The following is a 26,751-nucleotide window of genomic DNA, read 5'->3' as shown; positions in this document are numbered from 1 at the left end:
CGCCACACATTCTGCAGTCCTGATGTAGCCTTCCTGCAAAGGGGAAGGTGCTCCAGCCTCCCCATCAATCTTGGTTTCCCCTTTCTTCAACATTTCCACCTCTCACAACATCTCATCCACTGACAGGAAAATGCTTTTCATGGGGCGCAGCCTGATTAGTTGAGCTCTCAAGCAGTATTTCATGCAGATGATGGATGAAAAGATGCAGAATCAACATTCTCTTTATCATACAGGCATAACTACATAGTAAGATAAGTCCCTCCCTGTTTCTTTTAACTATCTAGTATTCATTGTATTATTATTTTTTGGTGGCTTTACTGTAGCTGTTTGTGGGCGTTTCCCTTGTACAAAAGACCTACACATGAACAGGCAGAATGGGGGATGAATGCCCTGATCTGCTCTTAAATAGTGAGGGGAAGCACCTCGAGGAGGCTTTCCACTTCCACAAGTTAGAGCAGGCCTAGGGAACCTCTTTGAGTTCAGGGCAGCCTCCCAGGGACCAGAGATGGGTCAGGCCAGAGGCAAAAGTGGGTGGGGCCATGAAATGTTTATTTGTACTTTGTACTTGCTTCTACACACATGCACACCTCATCTCCATCCGCACAGCCATGAAGCATCATCCCAAGGTGGTGGGATGCACTCTGTACATGCTCATTTCCCAGGCTGAGTTTGTGCACAGGGAAAAAAAATCATTTGACTGCTTCCAGTGGGGTTGGCACTAGTACAGTGTCACATAATACCCATTCTGTGTTTGTCAGTATTCAGTCCTTTAGTGTGGCCACACCTGCGCTTTGGAACTCCCTGCCCTGCCTATTGAGATCAAGCAGGCACCTTCACGGTACTAGTTTCGACTGTTTAGGCATGTGGACCCAGATGCTTTGAAAGTTAAGGACATTCTTTTGCACGTAGGGTTGCGATTTCTTATTCTCTTGTTTTACATTTTTTGCAAACTGCTTCAAAGGTTGTTTTTTGTGTCTTTTTCAGTCAAGCTGTGTGTAAATTTTATGATTAATATTAATATTAATTACCCAAGCCAAATCCTCCATGAATCCTGTCTGAGGGGAAGAACCCCTACTTGCAAGCGGCCCGTGCTCGCTTAGCCCGACTGCAAGTGGCCCTTAAGAGCTCCCCCCACCCGCAGCCACACACCTTGCAACTTGAGGAGCGCCTGGCTTCCTTAGAGACTCTCCTTTCCCTCCCCTGCAGCGGGAGGCGGCCCCTCTTCCCCCCATTCCGCGAGAGCTCCGTGGGGGCTCCCTCTCCTCCTGACTCTCTTCTCTGTCTCCCTTCTTCCCAGCCCTCGCCTGCCTGCCTGCCTGCCCAGCCCCGCCCCTCTCCCCTCCCTCGCGCCCTGATTGGCTGAGACTCTCCCCCCCCCACGCTCCGCTATGCTAATCTTATGCGAGTAGTTCGGGGGCCAGTCAGCTGACGTCATCCGGCCCAGTGGCAGCCGCCGAGGGAGGGAGGGAGGGAGGAGGGAGGGCGTGCGCGCAAAGCGAGGCGAAGCCCCAGCCAAGCCAAGCCAGGCGAAGGGAGGAGAAGGGAAGCGGCGGCGAAGGAGGAGGGCGGGAAGGGGGGGTGGAGGGCGAGATCTGGGCTGAGCGCGGAGAGGGGGAGCCCGGGCTGGGCAGCCCCCCTCCCCCCTGCTCCCGCGCGGCGCAAGCAGGCAGGAGCCGGGGCGGGGCGGGGCGGGGCAGAGCCGGCTGGGAACATCATGGCTACTCTGGCCAACGGGCTAGCGCAGCAACAACCTCCCCCCGGGCCCCCGCCCCCGCCGCCGCCGCCTCCTCCTCCGCCTCCGCCGCCGCAGGCGGAGAGCGCTGCCTTCAGCACCACGAACAGCTCCGGGAGGATGAACGGGCTGACGACGCCGACGCACGGCCCGGGCGGCACCATCGCCATGAAGGACCACGATGCCATCAAGCTGTTCATCGGGCAGATCCCGCGCAACCTGGAGGAGAGCGACCTCAAGCCGCTCTTCGAGGAGTTCGGCAAGATCTACGAGCTCACCGTGCTCAAGGACCGCTTCACCGGCATGCACAAAGGTACGGAGCCCCGCCGCGCGCCGCCCTCCTCCTGCCTCGCGCCGGGTGGATCCCTTTCTCCTCCTCCCGATGCCGATGCCGCCTCGGCTACTCCCACCACGCCTGCCCCCCCCCCCTCCCCGGCCAGGCGAAAGGGCCAACAAAGGGATGGAGAGGAGAAGCTTGCCGCCGCCGCGTTGTGTGTGAGAGGCTGAGGGCGGGTGGGGGGGGGGCGCGGAGAGGAGTAAGTGAATGAAGCAGATTCAACCGAGAATCAGTCCCACAAGGCTCGGTATAGCACTTGCTACCATGTGTAAGAGTGGATATAGGATTCGCAGTGTGTGTGTGTTTGGGGGGGGGGGGTTGGAATCCGTAAACAAGGAGGGAATTACACATCCTCTAAGAGAGGGGGAAGCGTACCCCCCTTCTCCAGTGCCATCTCCCCCCTCTCTGAACATGAACACACACACACGTAATGTGTATAAAGTTGGGTCACGTGTAATGACTGGATGAGAGAGAGAGAGAGATCAGTGAAAGGATGTGCACGCATGTGCAGGAAGAAAAGGAAGACAAACACAGACACTCCCTCCCCCCCCCCCCCGCGCGAAAAAAGATCATATTTTGCATCAGGGGGAGATTAGGACTTCTGGCAATGGCCCCTCTCTGCTACTTTGTTCTTCTCATTTTAAGTTGTTGTGGCTAAAAGTCCTAAGTGCCGGTTGCTGGGAGCAAGCCCCTTTGAGCTCAAGCGGGGTGGGGGCTTTTTTCCTGACTTAGCATGCATCGGATCACACAGCATGTGAAAAGTTGGGCTGGATGAAAAAAAAAGTAAGTGTGCATGTGCGTGTCTGCATGCAGGAGAGTGTAAGGCAGAGAGATATGTGTCACAGTGTGAGAGAGTAAGTGTGGGAGGTGGAGACCGTGGAGGGAGATTTGTAAACAGAGACAGGAAACAGACATCTTCTGAATGGTGCTATGGTGGGGGGAGGATATGGCTGAAAGAGGCCCCAGCTCCCTGCAAACTTACATTACATACAAAGAGAAGGGAGCCGAGGAAAGCTGTATATTCGTGGAGGGGCTTCTATGCCATCGGAGAGGCAGATGGCACATAAGCACTCATTAGGCAGGGGTGGGGAACTGGTGGTTCCCCAGATATTGCTGGACTCTAACTCCCAGCAGTCCCATCCGGCATGGGCAGTGGTCAGGGATTATTATTTACTGAATTTATATATGATGGGATGATGGGAGCTGGAGTCCAATAACATCTGGAGGGCCACAGGTTTCCCCACCCCTGGATTAGGAAATAGGTCTCAGCAGTGGCTGGATCTAAAGTAGTTAGCATACCTGTAAAGGTATGCTTAACCCTTTGCTGAGTTAGTTGGTGTGCAAAGTTGAACTGGATGAAAAGTGTGTGTAGGTGTGTGAGTAACAATGGGGTGACAGTGCCTATGTTGCCAGTAACAAGGAATATTATAGTGCTGGCACCTTGATATCAATTTTACCAGTTGCTGGTAACTGGACAGTTGAGCCAAAGATCCGTGGTGTAGTGGTAGAAACTGTATGGAGAGTCCATCTTGGCTCACAGAATCAGTTTCTGCATCATTAATCTTTAACCCAACTGCCTAGTTACCTGAAACATGCAGAATTAGCATCAAGATCATGGCCTTATAATATTCATTGTTACTGGCAACATAACTGACAACCTCATATATCCTTCACAGGTATGTATTTTATTAGCCAAGACCTGTTATTCAATGTTACTGCAACTCAGAGTAGAGCCATTGAACTTAATGGACACAGGCAACTTAGGTGCACAAATTTCAATGGTCTACTCTGAGTAGGGCTTAGTTAAATACAACCCTAGAAGGTGTTTTGTGCTATTGTATTTCATACCCCACACGGACATGCCGGGCCCAAGGAGTACAATTCTTTGTGGCTTCAAAGTTAGAAAATGATCAAGATGGTAAAAAGTGCTCATAAAACACCACATGTGCTAACATAAACCGTAAGATTATTATAGGCCCAGTAACTTGATGTTAATTTAACTTTAAGGATAGAAGTCGACAGCCATGTAGATAGAAGAAAATGCCATGTATGTCCACACAAATATATGTGTGTATATACACACACATTATACACACCCACACCTGTTGGTGAGTTCTAGTAACAGTTGCACATATGGGACAGGCAAGAAATGAATGAGTGAATTCACAGAGGAAGAAGTTTGCATCTGGATAGATGCTTCCACTTCACATTATTTTCATATGGTAGATTGTTCTGCACTATGTTTAGTCAACTTTTTAGAACCAAATGGTTGAAGGCTCTCTCTTGTTCTTTAAGTACTGAGATAAAACACTGTGCCATGTGTATGCCTAACATTTCTTTCGATATTATTCCCCGAGGCTGCATGCGATTAAATCTGACATCCCATATGCATTTACCTGTGAGTAAGCCTCATTAAGTAGCACTTAACTTCTGAGTAAGCATGCATAGGACTTACTCCCAATAATTGTGCATTGGATTTTACTCTAAAGTAGTGACACCCCACATATCTAAGGCACACCGACTGAATTCATTGCCTTCAAGTAGTTATATTTAGGGCTATTGGTTCCCTGTGAAATACAGTTTCCAGCTCTTCAAGTCGGTTGCCTTCTGGTGAGTGGCATCTGGTGGTATATAAATTGTTAAGTTCCAATGGAGGCTAGAGTTGCAATTTTAGATCACATCTTGTACCAGGGCATAAACAAAACAACACACACACACACACACACACAGAGAGAGAGAGAGAGAGAGAGAGAGAGAGAGAGAGACCTCCCTGCTTTTGCAACTTTCCCCAGGCTGCCTTATTTTGAAATGTGTCCCTTCTGAATGGAAAGCAACAGCCTGGTAATGGGTTGTTTTTTCCTGTGCTGCAGAAAAAGGAGAATGCAGTATGTAGTCCACAGGAAGATTATATCTTAATTTCTAACGTCTCCTAGGTAGATTCTTGGAAATGGCCTTTAAAAACTGCAGGCCTTCAGTTCAAATGCATAGACAAGATGATGGAAGCAGGCAGGGATGTAGGTTAGGGCAATGAAAGACTGAAATAATATTAACATTTGGAGAGAGTGTTTCTCTCCCCACTCCTCACCATAGCTGCCAAGTTATCCCTTTTTTAAAGGGATTTTCCCTCATGCTGAATAGGCTTCCTCGCGAGAAAAGGGAAAACTTGGCAGCTATGCTCCTCACCCCACCCCAAAGCAAGCAACCCAGTAGTCATGCCAGTTTATCTCTGCTGCTTAACAGCAATGTAACAGGAGGTTCTTTGTCATCACAATAAATAAATATGACTATCACATTTCAAATATCAGACCTTGAGATTGATGGAGGAAGCTGGGTCGGATGCGACAGTTTCTAGGAAGTGACATGAAACTTGACTTAAATATGATGGGAAGTCCCTTTTGAAAATTGTCAGGTGCACCAATATTTATGCCTTAGCATGTTAAAAAGTCTCCAACGCTTCTTGCATTGCTGCTTAACTCTTCCGACACTCTCTAATCCAGCACCCTATGGAAGGATAGCAGTTGTGTGTCCTCTCCCAGTTCCATTTATACCTAAACTGAAGTCTATACTTCAAACTGCGTGAATTATTTTCTTTTTTAACCTCCTCAGCCCTGCCCTACATATCTGAAACTGTGCGGGCCAGAAAGAAAATTAAAACTCCCCTCTCCTTTTAAATACATAGACTGATCAACACAATTAAATGCCATCCTTCATCTAATTAAGGTCCTCATTAATTCTGCTCCTCTGTCCAAATATGCGTTTTTTGTGACTCTCTTGTTCACAAAGGCAAGTCAGTGGAATGGAAGTTTGAGGATTGTTTTGAATGAAGCAAGACTGCTGCAACCAGGAGCAACTGTCTGCCTGCTGATCGGTCAGTCTGCATTCTCCTGGCTACACGGCTTGCTTCCTCTCACTCTTGAATTGCTTCTATTTGAAGGCGAGACGGTTGCACTTATTAAGAGTTATTAATACTTAATCATCTGGCAGATTTAATTGTGCCAATATTAAAAATGCATCAATGTCAAATTTGGTTCATTAAATATTTACATTTTTGAAGGGAAACTGTTTTGCTGCTGTTTTAATATCGTTTTAGGAAGATTTATATAGGATCTATTATTTAAAAAACAAAACAAAGAAAAAACACCTAATCATGTGGATCGTGTGCTGCAGACCGAGCAGAATTGTTGTCGCTCCTGTATTACAAAAAGGCTAGCAAAGTACCCACGCTTGGATTTGTTTCCATCAACAAGAGGGGCAGCTAGAGTTTCTGCCTGGGCTGCTACATTTCCACAACAGCTTTGCATAGCCGTGCCATGAATAGCATGGGCAAGAAAGCAAAGCAAAATCTGTGCAAACCTTATATTCGTGGCAATGCGGACTTGCAAACCTTTAATCGAGCTCCTCCTGGGAGTAAGAGCTCATGAGGGTGAGTCAGTGTTGAGCAGTCTTCCCCCTCCAAGCCTTTTGATTCACAGCCCGCAGTGTGTGCTAAGGAGGGAGAGCATTTAGGAGTGTAACACACACACACACACACACACACACACACACACACACACCTCAGCAGTCCCATGAAAATTCCACAGAACTACTCACAGTGTAAGGTGCTAGTAGACACCTCCGATTCAACCGAGAAGAGATTAGGACAAATGATAATTCCATACTGGCTGTGGGTGGAAGAGAAATTTGATTCAGTTTGCATTTAATTCACACTATCTGAAACAATATGTAAGCTGAAACACAGCCATCCCTTGAAACTCACACGTCTAATTTTGCAGTGCACTTTTCCACCTAAGTAACATGTACAAAAATAAATTTGCTAGTGTAAAACATGCATATTAATGCATGTTTTAGTGAAAATAACATACAAAAAATGCATGGCATTAGGTAAAATTGCTTTGCAAAATGTTAGGCAAAGTTGCATGTGCATTTTAGGAGAAATTTGTACCATAATGCTAATGATTTTTCATGAGAAGCTTTTCTAAAAAAGATTTATTTTTTAAAAATCACAAACTGGTCGGAAATGTGGAGAACTGAAGATTGGAAAAACGAGAATCTGAAAGCAACAAAAAATTCCACATTTGTCCATCTCAAGTGCTAGCTCCATGTGTTTGTTTTGTTTTGAGGTGTGGGGAACCATCCTGCAAGATGCTTCCAACTGACCCCATCCTGCTTCTCCTCTCTCATCACCCCCTCGTACTCCCTCTGCCTCTGGGCCCAATTCCTATCACTGCCTTAAGGGAAAGGAAAGTGAATTCGCAGGCAGCGGCTGATGCTGTTCCCAGCCCCCTTTGCTGCCAAAGGCCAGAGGCTGGTTTGCAAGCCAGACTCCAGCAATGGCAGGAAGAGCAGCAGCAAAGCCTTGAAAGGGGGCCCTGGGGGTCAGCTGGGGGAACATGCCCTGCCTGGCCTATTGAAGTAAAGAGTGTGTTAGTTCATTTCCATATGCATCTCTAGAATTTCTCCTTCTGTTACTTGATAAATTTGCCTGTACATACTTAGGCGCATGCAACACTTAAAAAAGAAAGTTATCTTGCCGTCATGCAGATTGGGGTGCGTGACCAAAGTACAAAAGATGTTTATTCGGCTTTACGCCCATCATAAAACACAACACAACAAAATAAATCAAATAAAACAGCGGACTCGTACAAGCCACAAATAATATAACACAATTCACAGCTCACAAGGACAAATATTAACAATTCAAAAAGAAAAGTTTAAGATTATGATTAAAAATTTAGGCACTACGCTAAAATCAATATCTGATGTCATTATAGAAAATTCTTATAACTATAAATAATCAGCTAACATTCCATTCCGTCTCTTGTACGAGAGGACGGCTGTTAGGAATTTAGCAACCTGTAGAGTAATATAAGGATCCACATCTTGAAGAACCCAGGCAAGCTGTAGGTCAACTGGTTTGTCAGCCATAGGCTGGATTATGGAGTTTAGTATACTAGCACGAGCCGAACTGTACATAGGGCAGATAAACATAACATGATGTAGAGATTCAGATGGGTGCGTGACCTACATTGCTGGGCCCAAGACATTTCACTGCTGGGAGCAGAGCCCAGAAGGTGGCTTGTTAGTGACATCACTTTATAAAGTCTTGCAGGACCATTCAGACACCAATTCCCGCTTTCATCAGTTGTGGTGAGCGATGCAGGTTGTTTCATCATGCTGTATGGTGGGGTGGGGGCTCTGGAGATGTATAAGGTTAAGATTTCATTTTCAAGTCCTCATTATTATTATTATTATTATTCCTCCCTTCATCCGTAGATCTTAGGGCGGCTCACAGCATAAAAATACAAGATTAAAGCACAAAATACATAGTAAGAACAAGAACAAAACAATACCCCCCCAGCCCTCCCACAAACACATTTTAAATTATATGGGATGTTAGTTAGCCAAAAGCTAAAGGGCCAAAAGTTAGCCAAAAGCTAAAGGGGGAACATTTTCCTTCCTCCTCTTCCTCCTTCTGAATGCTGAACAGTGCAGGGCTTGGGGGAGAGATATCCCCCAGCATGTTCTACTTGACATGCAATGTAAGTGGTATTGCCCAGGTGAGTTCCTCTGCGCAGTCTTTGGCAAAGTAGCCGGCCAACACTGCTTTTCTCCTTGCAGGTCATAGGAGCCAGCTCCTAGGGGCCAAGCTCCCTTCAGCACACTCCCCATGGAAAATTCGAGGGGGCCAGCCCCCACAAAGTTGATGAGCATTGTCATTCAAATGGTGTGCCTGACCATGTCTTGTGATTGCTTATGCAGGTCAGGGCTTACCAGCCCCCCCAATATTTATTCAAGTTGGCACCCCTGTTGCAGGTCATTGATATTAAAAAGAAAGTTGGGACCTTTACTCCCAAATAGGATCATCAGTGCTCATTTTCGGTGTGGGGGACAAGTAAAATGTATCAAATTTGTTGGAACTGGTTTTAATCTTTTCACTTTTAAATGGTTGGAACCTCATGGTGAAGGATGGATGAGTAAACCAATAAATAGTGAGTTGTCTCCAACCAAGTAAGTTAGTCAGTCCCATTAATTTCAGTGGGTCTACTCTGAGTATGAGTAACACTGGATGCAACCCAATAATAATCCTATATAATAATGTCCAAGTTGTCCCTGTGTCCAAGCTGTCCCGTGTGTCCCTGGGTCACTGTGCATGTGCGCTAGGGATACAGGGATTGGACAGCAGAGACTACGCGCGCGCACTCTCCCCCCCTCTGCCTCCTCCAACCGCCGCTCCCGCCGGACACCGCCTCACTGCAGGGCACATCAGGGAAGCGAGGGTGGAGGCCGGCGAAGGCCTCCTCACAACCCTCCCTGGCCCGTGAGAGGAGCGGCGGTTGGAGGAGGCAGGGGGGGGGAAGAGTGCGTGCGTCCTTCCTTCCTCCGTTCCTGTCCCCCTGCCGCCGACAGCAAGGACGGGTCCCAGGGTTCAGAGAAGCGCTGCGCAAGCGCTTCTCCGAACCCTGGGATGTCTGCTTCCTGTCGGCGGCTGCGGGAGAGGAACGGAGGAGGAGAAGGCAGCGCTTTCTCCTCCTCCGTTCCTGTCCCCCTGCTGCCGACAGCAAGGACGGGTCCCAGGGTTCGGAGAAGCGCTGCGCAAGCGCTTCTCCGAACCCTGGGATGTCTGCTTCCTGTCAGCGGCTGCGGGAGAGGAACGGAGGAGGAGAAAGCAGCGCTTTCTCCTCCTCCGTTCCTGTCCCCCTGCCGCCGACAGCAAGGACAGGTCCCAGGGTTCGGAGAAGCGCTGCACAAGCGCTTCTCCGAACCCCAGGATGTTCTAGCGCCCGTTATTAAACGGGCTGAAAACCACTAGTAATAACAATAACATAGATCAGAGAGTATTATAGGCAGTGAGTGCTGAACTTGTCCATTCGAGTATGTTGGACACCTGTCAACTCCTTTTGCAGTGGGTGATCAAGGCTGGACTTTGGGATTTCACTTACTCCTTGTCCCCTAAGGAGTTCTGGGCTAGTTAAGGTGGTCTGTCCTTGAAGGCTGATGATCCCAGATGGCTCCCAGACTGGATGGGCTAGCTATCTTATTACAGGGGCTTCCTGCTGGTTGCGGGAGTGACCAGAGCGGCAAATGAGAATTCTTCCTTTGCCCTGTAGGCTAGTCTCCATCCTCTCCATCCTTTCATCCAGGCAATGGTCCAAGAGGCATTATCACAGCTCAAGGACACATTCCAGCCAGGCAAAAACACTCAGGGTGAGGTTCAGTGCAGATGACAGTATCCTTTTGGATCAGCTCTGTGGATTGATGGTGGTGAGCAGGAATGCTGAGAAGCTTCTCTCACTGAGTGGTGTCAGAGTGGGGGTGGGTTCTTGCTTTTCCCCATGGGAATTGCTCCATGGGGTTCTGTGCTTGTTCCATGGCTTTATGGTGGTAAGGAGTAATGCTGAGATTGGCCACAAAGTGCCCCTCATATGCTAATGATGCCCAGCTCTATTTCTCCTTTTTTTCCTAGCCAGGTGAGGCAACTAGGTGTAGAATGACTACTCAAACTGTTCTAGAAAGCAGCATCTCATTTGTTGCCTGCATTTGTTCCATGTAGAACGTAGAGTGTCACTTCTAAAAGACCTTCACTTGTTCTCATTTCGTTTCCAGGTTGAATTCAAGGTGCCAGTGTGGATCTTTATAGCCAAAAGCCCAATACAAAGGGTGAGACCCTTCAGATGTTGGACTCCAAATTCCATCAGCTCCAGCCAGCATGGCCAGTGGTCAGGGATGGTGGAAGTTGGCTACTAATGGCATCTAGAGGGCACTATTTCGGTCGGCCATCCTTGCTTTTGGAGGGGGGGAGGGCCATGGCTCAGTGGTAGAGCACCTGCTTGGCATGCAGAAAGTCCCAGGTTCAGTTCTAGCATCTCAAGACAGGACTGGGAGAGACTCCCTGCCTAGAACCCTGGAGAGTAGCAAAACTGAGCTAGGTGGACCAGGGGTCTGTATCAGTAGAATGCAGCTTCCTGTATTCCTATTCCTATTTCTATAGGTCCCATCACAGGGATGGGGAAGTAGTGGCCCTCCAGATGTTGTTGGATTCAGCTCCAGCCAGCATGGCCAATGTCAGGGGCTGGCTGGGTGAAGAAGTGTGGTGGGAGCTGCCTGCCCAAGAGCACCCCAGGGAGGACACAGAAGACGGCAACTTAGATCCTGAATCGGAGTTGTGGGACGCTGAAGAGCAGTCTGGGGAAGGGAAGAGCTGTGAGGTGTTAGAAGCAGGGGGGTTGAGTGATCAAGGGGATCAGAAGGACAGGGTTAGAGGCTGGGAGTCACAGTGTGAGTGCAAACTCAGACAGAGAGGAGTCAGAGGCTTCTCCCGCTACTCAGCAGCAGGGCAGTCCCAGTCCTGCTGGCTCTCCTTCCCCTCAGACACCCCGCTTGAGGAGAGTTAGGCCCAGAGAAGGACCTCACCCCCTTGACACAGCCTTCATCTGCTTGGGAGGGATCCATAGTGAGAGGGGGGAGGGGGCTATTGTTCAGTTTCTGCAATGTCTCAGCTCGATTAAGGTGAACCAGAGGACTCTACTGTGTTTTTTATTTTGTATTAATAAAAAGCTAATTGCGTCTTGGGCCTCCCGTGCTTGGCCTGGGCACGCTTGGCAGCTCTTTGGCAGTCAATAGCCAGGGATGATGGGAACTGTAGTTTAACGGGATCTGGAGGGTACCAGATTGGCCATCCTTGCATTACCGGGTTGTCTTATTACAACCCGGTAATGCAAGGTAATTGGGGACGCAGGTGGCGCTGTGGGTTAAACCACAGAGCCTAGAGCTTGCCGATCAGAAGGTCGGCGGTTCGAATCCCTGCGACGGGGTGAGCTCCTGTTGCTTGGTCCCAGCTCCTGCCAACCTAGCAGTTCAAAAGCACGTCAAAGTGCAAGTAGATAAATAGGTACCGCTACAGCGGGAAGGTAAATGGCGTTTCTGTTTGCTGCTCTGGTTCACCAGAAGCGGCTTTGTCATGCTGGCCACATGACTTGGAAGCTGTACGCTGGCTCCCTCGGCCAATAATGCAAGATGAGCGCCGCATCCCCAGAGTCGGTCACGACTGGACCTAATGGTCAGGGGCCCCTTTACCTTTACTAATGCATGTGAATGGCTTTGAACTCTTGAAAGTGTTATACAAATGTAAGGTGGTAGTAATAATAATGATAACTACTATTAGCAAAGATGTGAGGAAATGTCGCTCTCAATAGTTACACAGGAATGCATGAAAATCTTTGAGAGCATGTGAGACAGTACGTACTTTCTTGCAGGGGGTTGGACCAAATGGCCCCTGTGGTACCTTCCAACTCTTTAATTATATGCCTAAATGTGTCTGAAACCATCACTGAGAGAACTTTTATTTAATCAATGGATTTCTGCCCCCAACATTCCATCAATTGGTCTTCAGAGGAGTTTATGGACGAGTGTTCATAACTTGAGCATCAAGTCAGGACAAAGACCAAAAGCAACCCATAACACAAGGACACAACAAGCTTGACAGCCAGCTATTAGCAATAATCAAGCAATTCCATATTGTGTCCTGTTGAAAGCTCAGGAAAACAGCTTCATGTGCAGCTTAACGGAAATAGCAGAGTAGGTGCTGCCAAATGCATATGGGGAGGGCATGCCATATTCAGGGTCTCCCGACAGAAAAGGCCCTGCCCACTATTTCTGGCTGATCATCTCAGCAAATGGGCATGTTCACATGTGGGAGGGTGGTCTTCAGAATCCATACCTGCTTGTGTGTGTTCCAGTTTAAGGAGCAAAAGGGATGCGCAGGTGACAAATGCTGCAGCTTCCTGCCAGCAGCCCAAGATGATATTTAGCAAAAACAGAAGAATCTGCCTTAGACTGAGTTAGACCATTGGTCCATCTCGTTTACCATTGTCTACCTTGACTGGCAGTGGCTTTCTTGCATTTCAGATAGAAGACCTTCCCCTGGCTTAACTAAAGATGCTGGGGATTGAGCTTGGGACCTTCTGTGTGTAAGGCAGATGCCCTGCCACTGAGGTACACTGAGCTATGTGTAGTTACAGGTAGGTAGCCGTGTTGGTCTGAGTCGAAGCAAAATAAAAAAATTCCTTCAGTAGCACCTTAAAGACCAACTAAGTTTTTATTTTGGTATGAGCTTTCGTGTGCATGCACACTTCTTCCAAAATAAAAACTTAGTTAGTCTTTAAGGTGCTACTGAAGGAATTTTTTTATTTTGCTTCGACTCAGACCAACACGGCTACCTACCTGTAACTAGAACTATGGAAGGCACCACATTAAGCCGCATGAAATGGAAGTCCATCAACCTCACCAAGAAACTTGCACAGGTACAAACTGACATCTTCTGAAGAAGTGTGCATGCACACGAAAGCTCATACCAAAATAAAAACTTAGTTGGTCTTTAAGGTGCTACTGAGCTATGTGTGTTATCATAATTCAAATACACATAATCCCAGCCAGCCCAAAAGCACTTGATGAAAGCATGGAACCATCTGCTGAGGTATGTGGCCTGGGGAGAGTCTAACGGGCCAGGTAAAGAGGTATGGGTGGAAGCATTTGGCTCCGGTCACTGGAGGTCCTCCACCCTTGCTGTAGGCCCTCATATACGGTAATATGCTCCTCCAACCACAGCAACAAAAGAAAGCTACCCCTATAGCTGCTGGCAAGGCAGGATGAAGATCTGATGTGCTAATCTGGAGGGCTTTTGCACTAATCCCAGTGTGTTTGCCTCTGCCTGCCGATTCCAATTAACCAGGCCCTGCTAATCCATACGAATTGCCTTAAATCAAATCCCCGCTGGGCTGCGGACTGACCTGCTGCTGAATTCCGCTCATCTCTTTGAGGCTAGGCGAAGCTTCCCTGGAAAGGGAGCATCCAGCTGCTTTGCAGAGCAAGGGACACCGCAGGCGGCATTCCAGTTGTGCTGTAGAAGCTCTGCCTTTCTCTTTCCACTGCAAATGAAGGTGTGGACTGGGCAAAGCCGTCCCTTGCTGAGCATGACTGTACTCGCACATGACTTCATGCAATAACACGTTCCCCTCCCTTCTTCTCTCCAGGCTGTGCCTTTCTTACATACTGTGCCCGGGATTCAGCCCTCAAAGCCCAGAGTGCCCTGCATGAGCAGAAGACATTGCCTGGGGTAAGTGATGGTGTTCTTCTCTGGCGCAGGCCCTGCTCACCTCCTTTAGCTCAGAGTCCTGGGCTAGAATTCAGCAAGTATTGCTCAGTGTCCATTTGTGACAGCAAGAACCCATTGCAACCGAGGGCAATTCACACTTGCCTTTCCTCTATGCTTCCCAGGCATGGCCCACACTTTAAAGCTCTGTATCCAATCACCCCACCCCTTTTTGTTTTTGCTCTGGAGCTTTTCCTGCAGAAACCCACTCTTTAAATTTGAATCAGAGCAAATGGCAATCCGCAGGCTGCCCAATCTAATTTTGTTCTGATTCAGATTTGAAGAGTGGGTTTTCATGGGGAGACTCCTGAGTGGGGGTGGGGGTGGGGTGGGGAAGGGTGCTTGGACATGAAGCATTAAAATGTGGGCCAATTCCTGGAAAGAGCAGGGCAGAAAGTAAGTGTCATTAAGTGAGTCCTGTAGCTTTCAATATGGAGGGTGCAATCCTAGGTATGTTTTTGGGCTGGATGGATCAGTCCTCTTCTGCTCTGTGTCAGTTCCACACATGCTCAGTCAAGTCTATTAAACTGCACCCAAACCAACTGTGTTTACATGTTTGTACGCACTTTTTGTAACATGCATTTTGCATGCATTCCCTCCAAATGCATACATTTTATTCAATGCCTTTCTATGCGTTTCTCCCTAAAATATGCATTTCCCCTACAAAATTCTCACTTTTTGGGGGAACCAAAACAGCATTCTGAAATTCAGAGCAGTGCCACTGCTATCTGCATTCCGATCCGCATATAAATCTAAGAGCTGCAAATAAGGTCAATTTGCTTTAAAATGCGGACTGAATGAAACTCTCCTCCATAGCTCACAGGGAGTACACCCTCTTGAGTGTAATAGGACTTACTTCTGAGTAGCCACCATAAATGTTTGCCCTTAAGAGGCCTTTGGGTTGCCTACATTCCACTGACAAAATGTTTTGCACCAGCAGTACATCGCGTTGCTAGTTACTTTGCTGTGCAAATCTGTTGTGCAATGAGTTTCCACTAGTACCACCATTGTGTTGGGTTTCTCTGCGGGGCATCATTAAAACTCACTTGTCCATGAGCATCAGAACTCCTGCCCTGGTCGGAAGAGAACACTGGGCACAGCCGTTTCTTTCTCTTTATTCTACGGGAGTGTTGCATATTTTGAGAAATGGATAAGGAATAATTTTAAGGAAAACGATTTCCCTTTTGAGGAAGCAGCATCAACCTACCATCTTTGAGGTTTTCATAATCTCCCTGTGAACAGATTCTTCTTTATCTAAAACAAACCGATCAGTTTAATTGTTTAATCAGGTGTGGGACATCTGTCAGCAGGGCCTTATAGAACTAGCAGGCTTGCTTACTTGCGTTTTGCCACAGATGGGTGTTGGCTACTCCCGAGTAAGCACTCCACACCTCCTCTGGATTTTTCAGAGTTTTATTGTGCATGCTATATACAGTGGTGAGATGTCTCAAATCATGTCTGCTCTGCATGGGGCAGAAGCCCGCAATGGCGTCTCGCAGGCTCTGACCCCCCTTTTAAGACTGAGCATCCAAACGCCCCTCCTCCTGGCTCTACGGTTACTCCGTGGTCCCAAACTAGGCTCCTGAGGTGCCGTTCTACCTCCCCCCTCCTTTCCAGCCCCTGCTGAAGCTAGCTCCTCCCCTGCTTCCCTGTTACCAACCTGGAGCTGAGCCTCCAGGACTCTGCAGAGCCCTGGACCCGTCTTTACCACTTCCTGTTCCTGGTTTTCCCTCCAAGACTTGCTGCTCTCGCTGCTGCTCTCCCAGCTGGTGGAAGTAAGCAGAGTGGGATGCTCTCTGCAAGCCCTCTCTCTTACAGGTTTCGATGCTCCATGTCTTCTCTGAGTTGTTTGGATAACGTGCTGTTCGCTCTTAGAGTTTTGGAGTGGCAGTAAGACAGCAGATGAGCATCAGTTCCCAAATGTCTTCCTGAAATGTAGTGTTAGTAGGGATTTCTTTAGATGGGCGACCTTCTCCCTAAAGGCACATTTCCACATGTCTGCCTTCGAGGATCAAAATATGCATTCCATGCTCATTGAGTCTCCTACCACACACAGTGCCTGCTTGTTGCTGCTTCTTTCTCATGCAGTTAGGGATGTAAGGAGGCTTCAATTTCCATCCACTCCGTATTTGTCACATGTAGCGCTGCTTCCGTTCCACTGCAGTTTGGCTTTTGACAAAAAGGACATTCTTAATCTCGCTGTGGCAGAATTTTATGTAGTGGATTATATAATTAATGGTGTCATCGTCACATTATTCCACACCATTCATTTCAATGCAAAGGAATGCAGTGCAAATGTCTGTGTGTATAAGGGGCAGGTAATCAGTTCTGTATCATTTAGAAGAGGAGGAAGAGAAGGAGAAGGAGGAGTTTGGATTTGATATCCCGCTTTATCACTACCCTAAGGAGTCTCAAAGTGGCTAACATTCTCCTTTCCCTTCCTCCTCCACAACAAACACTCTGTGAGGTGAGTGAGGCTGAGAGACTTCAGATAAGTGTGACTAGCCCAAGGTCACCCAGCAGCTGCATGTGGAGGAGCGGAGACGCGAACCCGGTTCCCCTGATTACGAGTCTACCGCTCTTAACCACTACACCACGTTTTAGAGACTGAAAACAGCAGCAGTAAATGTGGCTCAAACTGTTCTGGACATGTGACAAATGAGTGAACATTGGCAATTTTTGCTCTCATTTCTGCCAGAATTCTCTAGCATCCTTCACTACAGATGTTGTGGGTTCCTAGTTCCTAGTTCCAAGTGGCAACAACAACATTGCCAGAGGCTTTGCCTGTACTAGTACTGTAGTGTTCAGAGCCGTCTTTCCCATAGGGCTTAGTGGTGCATAGCGCCAGGGCGCTGGCCTCTCAGGAGTGCCCCAGCAAGTGGGGGAGCTGCACGGCTTTGCCAGGCTGCTTCCCCTTTCCAAGCCACTCCCAAGCCTTCATGGGAGGAGAGCGCAGCTTCCCTCCCAAGCCTCCTCGGGAGGAGAGCGATCCCCACAGAGGCTTGGGAGGGAAGCTGTGCTCTCCTCCCGCGAAGGCTTGGGAGGGACGCAAATTCACTCCCAAGCCTCTGCGGGGATTGCTCTCCCGCAGCGGCATGGGGGAGAGTTGCACCCCCCCGATAGCTGGCAGTGCTCAGCTATGGCCACCCCAACACTATCCGTGGTAAATTGGGGGCGCTGGGCAGATATTTGCACTCCGGCACCGCATCTGCTAAAGACAGCCCTGGTAGTGTCGTTGCTTGTAGAGACACCACATCCTTATGCACGCCTGACACTGAGAGAATGGAGGCTGAAATCCTGTGTTGACGCATCCTTTGAACCAGAGTAAGGATGCAATGCTGCACCTGGAAGAAAGTCCCATAGATAGTAGTGATGGGGAAGAATTCAATTTGGTATGCATTTAAAGTTGCATCTGTTAAATCCACACTTTCTGAAACAATGCACTGAAACTGAAATACAGCTATCCTTTGAAATTCTTGTTCAATTTTGTGACACAGTTCGCCAACCCAAAAAATGTCACTAAAAATGCATCTATTAAGGGAAAGTGTGGATATTTATTAGGGGAAATTCACAATAAAACCCTGACTAATTTCTGCGGAGGAAGGTTAAACATTTTTTTTCTTTTGCAAATTGCTGCACAATGTAGAAATCTGAATTTAATATTAGGGGGAAAAGCCAAGAAATGGAGCGAACCAAAACTGACAGGTTATTCCATCCCTGGTAGAGGTGCATCACCTTGTATTGTTGCTTTCGTGAATATGTAACTGGATAGCGCCTCCCATGGCTCTGAGATACATCAAGAATCGAGTATTAGGTTGCATACACACCACACCTTCAAAGCACATTTAAAGCAACACCCCCCCCCCACACACAAAGAATCACAGGAAGGATAGCTTACCCCTCATGGAACTACAGTTACCCCAACCTTAACAAACTACATTTCCCAGATTTTTTGGGCTGTGTGTGTGCTTTGAATAGGCCTTAAAGGTATATGGCATGCACAGCCCCGGTTATTCCTGCATGCTATTTGTTCCCAAACAACCCTTCCTTTCTTTTCCACTTGCTGCCTTTCCAGAGCAAACTATCCACCCTCCTTAAAGGTAAAGGTAAAGGGACCCCTGACAATTAAGTCCAGTCATGAACAACTCTGGGATTGCGGCACTCATCTCATTTTAAAGGCCAAGGGAGCCGGCGTTTGTCCGCTTCCGCAGACAGTTTTTCCGGGTCACATGGCCAGCATGACTAAGCTGCTTCTGGCGAAACCAGAGCAGCGCACGGAAACGCCATTTACCTTCCCGCTGGAGCGGTACCTATTTATCTACTTGCACTGTGTGCTTTCGAACTGCTAGGTTGGCAGGAGCTGGGACCAAACAATGGGAGCTCACCCCGTTGCAGGGATTCGAACCACCGACCTTTGGATCGGCACGCCCAAGCGGCACAGTGGTTTAAGTCACAGCGCCACCCGCTGTTAATCCTTAGGTTAAGCTATAAATGACATGGTGTTCCATGCAACTTTCAAAGTAAACCAATAGCTAGAGGCATCAAATAGGCGCTGAGGAGAGTTGGATGCTGTAAGTGTTGCACACATTTAGCAGTGGAAAGGAATAATTTTGAGGAAAATCTTTCTTTTTCTTTTTTTCTGAAGCTGAGCACTTTGGATGACTTTGAATAAACCTCAGACCTCCATCACTGAGGTTTTTATGACCGCCCTGTAGATAGATTCTTATGTAAACTAAACTGCTTATCACTACTCTTAGGCTGTGTAAATACTATACATTGAAAGCACACGTCCCCCCCAAAAATCCTGGGAGCTGTAGTTTACCCCTGACAGAGCTACAATTTCCAGAATCCTTAACATACTGCAGTTCCCAGAATCCTTTGGGGGTGTGCTTTAAAGGTGTTGTTTGGATGCAGTCTGTGCTACCAGATTCACTGCAAATCCTTTCTGGGGTCACATGGAGAGGGGAATGTTTAAACTTTTCCATGCCTGCTGGAATTTTATCCTCAAAATTGTCTCATCCACCTGGTATCCTCAGGATAAAAGATATCGGGGGGGGGAGGTGGTAGCCCCCTATCTGTGGGCTGGGAAGAGAAGCAGTTCTTACATGGTGCCCCTCCTGTATCTCCCTATCCATTCCCTATATCTGGTTGCCTAGGAAGCTGCTAACTAACAAAGTAAGATACCTTAAAAGAGTATATTGATAGCCATCTAGCATCTTTGGTCTATTTGACTTGAAAGGATGTTGAAAAGCATGAGGCCAGATGAATCCAAGACCACAAGGCCAGGTGGCTGGAGTAAGTGATTGAGAGATAGGACAATCCATTAAGAAGAAGGAGATAGGGTTCCCACTCCTCTAGTAGATTGGTAGTAGAGGGTAAAGTCAGATGAACCCGAAATGGCAAGGGCAGATTGGTTGGAGTCAGCGATCCAGAGATACGGTGCCCTGGTGCAAAAGAAGACTCCTGCACCTTTAATAGTTTAGCAGAAGAAAGGATTTTAGCAAGTGTGGCAGGTTTTGTAATGGTGTAATGATAATAGAGTTGGAAGGGCCATGTAGTTCAAATCCCTCTGCAAGGCATGATGGGAATTGTAGTCCAGCGACATCTGGAGTGACACAAATTAGCTGCCCACCCCTTATCTGATTATTACTGCCACCCAAACAAAACTCTCAGGGGGCGTTGGGATCAGAGCTGAAGCATGCCCCAAGCCTGTGTCCTGTGAAATAGGCTTTGGCCAGAAAGGGTAGGTTCGGACATTCAAAGCAAGCACAGAGAAAGCATGGCATTTGACAAAGAATCTACATACCTGGGAATCTCGGCTTTCTTATTGTCGAGCTTTTTTAAAGAGGAAACTACTGAAATTGTGGAGCTTTTTTAAAAAACAAAAACGCCAAGAAACCTACAATTTTTCAGTTGACTTGCCTAAGATCCAGGACAAAGCTCCTCCTTTTGGAAGTTTTCCCCAGATGTCAATTTCACTTTTGAAACCCTAGTAATATCCAGGAAAATCTGGATGTACGACAGCCCAGTTTACAGACCCAGGAAGCACACAATGCTTCTACATTTTTTTAAAGCATCAAGAAAATAGGATGAAGATTTTTTAATATATTTTTATAAAAATAATATGAATAGAGGGATTACAGGAAAGGAGGTCTTTTTCTCTCTTATAATATTAGAATTTTGGCCCATATCATGCAGCTGATGATTCAGGAAACACAAAGGAGGTTACTTCTTCACACAGTACACAATTAAACAATGAGATTTGTTCCATCAAGATGTGTCAGTGGCTATAAATTTGGGTGGGTTTGAAAGAGGATTAAAGATATTCATGGAGGAGAAGACTACCAGTGGCTATTAGCCACAGTGGCTATGATCTGCCTCCGCTATTGGAGGCAGTATGCCACTGAATACTAGTTGCTGGAAATCACAGCTGGGTAGAGAGTTGTTTTGCTCATGTCTTATAGGCATCTGGCTGGCCACTGGGAGAACAGGAAGCTGGAATAGATGGGCCTTTGACCTGGGCTGTTCTTATGTTCTCTTCCACATGACAAGCAGAAGCAAAACAATATGGAAATTTGCTTCATTTGCATAATTTAGACAGATAGCATAATCCAGTTTTTCTTTTTCTGTTAAATCAGCTTTCTTTGGGGTCTTGCTTGGATTATGTTGGTGCATAATTCTGATTTGGTCATTATTCTTTTGGGAAGGGCACACAGCACTGACAATAGCACCTGCTTATATGTTTCTGTAGCTGTATATCGACAACACCCTTCAGGTTTCAGAATCTGCCAATGAGAGTTGTTGTTGTTGTTTAGTCGTTTAGTCATGTCCGACTCTTCGTGACCCCATGGACCATAGCACGCCAGGCACTCCTGTCTTCCACTGCCTCCCGCAGTTTGGTCAAACTCATGTTCGTAGCTTCGAGAACACTGTCCAACCATCTTGTCCTCTGTCGTCCCCTTCTCCTAGTGCCCTCAATCTTTCCCAACATCAGGGTCTTTTCCAGGGAGTCTTCTCTTCTCATGAGGTGGCCAAAGTATTGGAGCCTCAGCTTCACGACCTGTCCTTCCAGTGAGCACTCAGGGCTGATTTCCTTCAGAATGGATAGGTTTGATCTTCTTGCAGTCCATGGGACTCTCAAGAGTCTCCTCCAGCACCATAATTCAAAAGCATCAATTCTTCGGCAATCAGCCTTCTTTATGGTCCAGCTCTCACTTCCATACATCACTATTGGGAAAACCAATGAGAGTAGCCTGCCCTAGATTCCACCCCCTAGACCCAACTGCTCTCTCTCTCCAGTTGACCAAGCAAATGTTGGCAGTGGGGAATGCAACTTATATAGCCAGAATGACACACGGGAAGGTGATGGAAACATTTTTGGTAGCATTTGGCAGATTTCCTTAGAGTTTCAGGGCAGGCATGGTGCCAGGGCATCTCTCTGTTCTTCTCCCCCACAACAACTCGCTTCCTCCCATCCAGTTCTTTTCTGAAATCAGAGTTGTATACCTCTTATGGGGCACCCTGCGTGGTTTGTTTCTATTTAAGTTCAGTATGAGAAGGAAGATCTCGGCTAGCCGCTAGAATATTGTTTGGATAGCTGACTTACCTGTAAGTCCCCTGGCATCCATACCTGCTGTTCTCCCCCCAGGCCTTCTGTCATCTCTCTACCCCACTAACATGCTATCCCCACCATCAGAATTGTGCTATAAAATTCAGCGGTGGTAAAACATAATCAGGTCTGGGAATGTAATTTTTTTAAAAAACAACAACAACAAAACCCACACACCATATTTTGTTTTGCGATAAAAATACAACAGCCAAAAGGAAAAAACTGCAAGAAACGTAAGGACCGAACAAGATCAATAATAGGGGGGAAAGAGGAATGTTCATCATCGCCCACAGATTACGAGCCTCGTGTATATCATGCGGACAGTTAGAGTAAAACAGCCTGAGGAGCAGAATGCTGGCCATTGAGAGAGTTTGGATGTTAGTTATGTAACTGAATCGAAGTCAGACCAAATGCAGCTGGAATATGGTTAGAAGCCATACCCCTCAACTGCCCCGAAAATACCAGGATCATCATCAAAACCCTGAGCCATCACAGCTTCTCACTTTTTCACGCAGAGTCCCAAATTCCAGAGGGATCTTCCCTTCAGTACAGTATTTCAACGTGTTACAGGATGTTCAGATCCGTTAGTCCCTCTAACACATTACCTAGGCCTGTGCCTCCCGCTCCCTTCCCCGCCCCGCTCAATATGGCGCCACTTCCTGTTTTTACGAAAACAAGATCCAGATCACTTGGATGCCTCGCAGCATGCTTTTCGCTGTTTCCCCACTCCTCAGTTGGTTGGTCTCCCATGAAGAAAGTGGTGGGTGGGGGAGCGAGGCAGCTGCCATGGCTGTGAGGGGTGCTGAGGGGTTGTGGGTGTAGAAGAGCGGCCCCGGACATTGATGTAGAACAGGCACCCCCAACCTTGGCCCTCCAGATGTTTTGGGACTACAACTCCTATCATCCCAACTAACAGGACCAGTGGCCAGGGATGATGGGAGTTGTAGACTCAAAACATCTGGAGGACCGAGGTTGGGAATGCCTGATGTAGAATATGTCTGAGGAAGGTTGGAGGGTATGAGAAACTTGAAGGAGTTCTACGTAGGAGAGAAGCAGAAACTATTGTGCAGAGCTGGGGAAGCCTTTTGGGCCTGCATTCCCTCTTGAGCCATCTTCCAGGGGTCACATGCCAGTGGTGGGTGGGGCCAGATTCAAAAGTGGGTGGAGCAATGAATGCAATGTTTTGCTTTTGTTTTCACCTTTGTAAAACAACTTAGTTTCTACACGGTGTTAGGAATTAGCCAGGAGCGTATTGCTCCTGGTTTGGGTCCAATTGCAACTACACGGAGATTTCTGGGCACCAGGTTGGCAACCGCAGTTTAAAAACCTCTGCCTTAGTCCATCGTTAATACCATTTCCATTTCCACAGCATGCGTTTCTCCTTCTTGCATACTTGGATAAGTGAAATGTTGTAAGAGGCAAGTTACAGCCAAGCAACGTAGTTGAGATCACAGAATCATAGCATTGGAAGGGACCCTGATGATCATCTAGTCCAACCCTCAGCAAATAGACATTTCGCTGTGGCGGCCATAACCTAGACCTAGCACCTAGCTTATATATCTGACCCTGTTTCTCATATTTTAAGACATACCCATAAAATAAGCCATAGCAGGATTTTTAAGCATTCAAGGAATATAAGCCATACCCCGAAAATAAGACATAGTGATAGGCACAGCAGCAATGCTGGCCGTGGCAGGAGGAGGAGGAAAAAAAATAAGACATCCCTTGAAAATAAGCCATAGTGTTTTTTTTTGAGGAAAAAATAAATATAAGACATGTCTTATAATATGAGAAACACGGTGAGTTTCCAGCATACCTCTCTGTCCTTTGTCTGGGCAAGAGACATTTCTGAGTTCTAGGACATATCCCAGCTCAGCACAAATACCCCAGCAGGGTGCAAAACAGGGCTGGTGAAAATTCTAAGCTTAAGAAAGTCTTTTCTGGCCACCACGGTATCAGCACAGGCATTTTCCTGGCCTCCTCATCCAGAAGGACCCCTCTTTTGTTATTTCGTAGGGCCCAGATGTGGCAAAGAAACTTGCCAGGGCTATCACAATTGTGGTGCAAAGCAAGAGGTTAGCACTGCTGCTGCAAGGAGGACCATGTCATGGGTGGGGGGGGGAGTCCAAACGTTGGTGAACGTGGCAGCTGGGGATGGTGGCACTGCCAGGAGCATTGGCACCAGAGACATTGGCAAGGGGTGCCCATTGGCTAGACTATGCCAAGGGCACTGCCCTGTGGAGTCAGGGACTGCAGAATGAAGATGCCAAGATCAAGAAGCAAACCAACTATTGTGAGCCTTTCCATCAAGCTACACCCAGGAAGTAAAAGAGGCTCAAGTGAGCAAATGTTAGCAGAAATAGTAATATGCCCAGATTGATTGAAGGAAGCTTGGGCCATGGATGCCTTGCACCTTTACGCCAGTTTAACTGTTAATGCTCTCCTCCAAATAAACTCTTGGGAAATTTTGCTCCATTAAGGGGAAGAAGAAGAAGAAGAAGAAGAAGAAGAAGAAGAAGAAGAAGAAGAAGAAGAAGAAGAAGAAGAAGAAGAAGAAGAAGAAGAGTAGTTTGGATTTGATATCCCGCTTTATCACTACCCTAAGGAGTCTCAAAGCAGCTAACAATCTCCTTTCCCTTCCTCCCCCACAACAAACACTCTGTGAGGTGAGTGGGGCTGAGAGACTTCAAAGAAGTGTGACTAGCCCAAGGTCACCCAGCAGCTGCATGTGCAGGAGCGGGGAAGCAAACCCGGTTCACCAGATTACAAGTACACCGCTCTTAACCACTACACCACACTGGCTCTCATTAGGGATCATTAGCATACCTTTTTCTGTACTTTTGCAGAACTATGGTTCCCAAGGTTGCTAAGGAAAATCCATGCAATTAAATCAATTTAGAACTAATTTGTGCTTGTAGCATAGCTTGGATCTGATGTGGTTTCCTTCTCCCAACTTTCTCATTGGACACGTAGTACATCATTATTAGTTGTATTTCTAGTCTCATAATTATCATTGTCATTATTAATGTACGTGTTTAAAGTCTTAAATGTTCCCAAATACCTGAAGGACTGCCTCTTTCCCAAGAGAGTCTCCTGGGTGCTAAGATCAGCAGAGGTGTCCTTCTTGGTTGTTCCAGCACCCTCAGAAGCTCTAGGGGTGGAGGGCCAGGGGAGGGCATTCTCTGCAACAGTCCCTAAGTCTTGGGGTTCCTTCCCCACGGAGGTACATCTGCCATTTTCACAACACAGCCCCCCCCCCAGCCCCTTCATTTAGTCTTCAAGGAAGTTCACAACTGCTGCTAGCCTACAAAAAATTATATTAGCCAACCCTCCCACTTTTATTAGTCACATGTGGCACATAAAGGCAAGCTGTGTTAGGGAAGAATCAAACTTTCTTTCTGGCTTCTACTAATGCCATTGACTTTAGAATTCCAGTTCTAATTCTGCCTTGCTTCCCTGGCAACACATAGCCAATGACAGCTAGAGGAACTCTGATGTGTTTACCTGCAAAGCTCCAGGGTAACATCAGAGGCCAGCTATTTCCAGCCATATGGTCTGTAGGCTGTGGATGCGCTACTGAAATATATCCCAAACAGAGACCGAGATGCGTATTTTATGGATTCAAAAAGCCAGTTTCTATTACTCATGTGATACAGTTACTTTTTTTAATGGGTTTCATGCTGGCTTTATTGCATTTATTTTTGTAAGCGGCTCAGATCTCTGGCAGGTAGAATGAAGCAAAATTTCAGAATGCCATGCTAATAGTCCTACAACTATGATCTCAGAAGTAAGCACCACTGAACTGAATGGGACTCACTCCCATGCAGAGCTGGAAGGGCCTGTCAATTTTTGTTCTCTGTTTCTCTCATTTTTCCATTCTTAAATTCAATTCTCCACATTTCTGTATTAATTAGCAACCTTTGGGTTTTTGTTTTTTTAAAAAAACCTCATAAAAATTAACCAGCATTTTTGTTTATTTTCAGTAATACATCCATTGTTATGCACAATTTCCCCTTAATTGATGCGATTCTGTAATTTTTCGGAAGCATTGATTGGAGAACTGCGCTACAGAATTTGGATAAGTGTGACTTCTCATATTGGATAAGCTGGTTCTCATATTGGTTCGGAAAGTGCTAATTTAATAGATGTGCCTTTAAGTGAGTTGAGCTCCCCACCCCATCTCTACTCCCACGTAAGCCTAAGATGCACACATGCACCAGTGGTTTGCTTCTGAATAGATATACATAGGATTGCACTGTGAGAGAGTTTTTGACAGGTACGTTTCCGAGCACAATTCAAAGTGTTGGTGCTTACCTTTAAAGCCCTAAATGGCCTCGGTCCAGTATACCTGAAGGAGCGTCTCCACCTCCATCATTCTGCCCGGACACTGAGGTCCAGCACCAAGGGCCTTCTGGCGGTTCCCTCGTTGCGAGAAGCCAAGTTGCAGGGAACTAGGCAGAGGGCTTTCTCGGTGGTGGCACCTGCCCTGTGGAACGCCCTCCCAACAGATGTCAAAGAGGAAAACAACTACCAGACTTTTAGAAGACATCTGAAGGCAGCCCTGTTCAGGGAGGCTTTTAATGTTTAATAGATTGTTGTGTTTTATTTTTCTGTTGGAAGCCGCCCAGAGTGGCTGGGGAAACCCGGCCAGATGGGCGGGGTATAAATAATAATAATAATAATAATAATAATAATAATAATAATAATAATAATTATACGGGCACCTGGGCTACTGGCTATATGTGAAACTGGGGCTTCAGTGTGATTAAAGGTAAAGGTAAAGGGATTACCTGGCAATTATTCAGCTATTTATTATATCCCTAACTCGCCCTTTCTTCCAAAGGATCCCAGGTGGCAAACAACAAAACCAGACAAGTTTTAAGAAGCAGTGGAAATGTTTTTAAACACCTGAAAGCATTCCCCAT

General features: G+C 46.9%; 1 protein-coding gene across 1 annotated transcript in view; it reads left to right on the top strand.

Annotated features, from left to right (window-relative positions):
• Positions 1-1,759: 1,759 nt before the first annotated feature.
• Positions 1,760-26,751, top strand: part of CELF6 (CUGBP Elav-like family member 6) — a 178,837-nt gene continuing 153,845 nt past the window's right edge. Inside the window, exons 1-2 of the mRNA XM_060282460.1 lie at positions 1,760-2,045; positions 14,099-14,181. Coding sequence (XP_060138443.1) covers positions 1,853-2,045; positions 14,099-14,181 — 276 coding nt within the window. The 5' untranslated portion in view covers positions 1,760-1,852. The remainder of the gene's footprint in view (positions 2,046-14,098; positions 14,182-26,751) is intronic.

The sequence above is a fragment of the Zootoca vivipara genome, chromosome 14, assembly GCF_963506605.1.
Source record: "Zootoca vivipara chromosome 14, rZooViv1.1, whole genome shotgun sequence".
Classification (NCBI taxonomy): Eukaryota; Metazoa; Chordata; class Lepidosauria; order Squamata; family Lacertidae; genus Zootoca; species Zootoca vivipara.
Note: the sequence above shows the minus strand (reverse complement) of the source record. Positions and strands in the feature narration are given on the sequence as shown.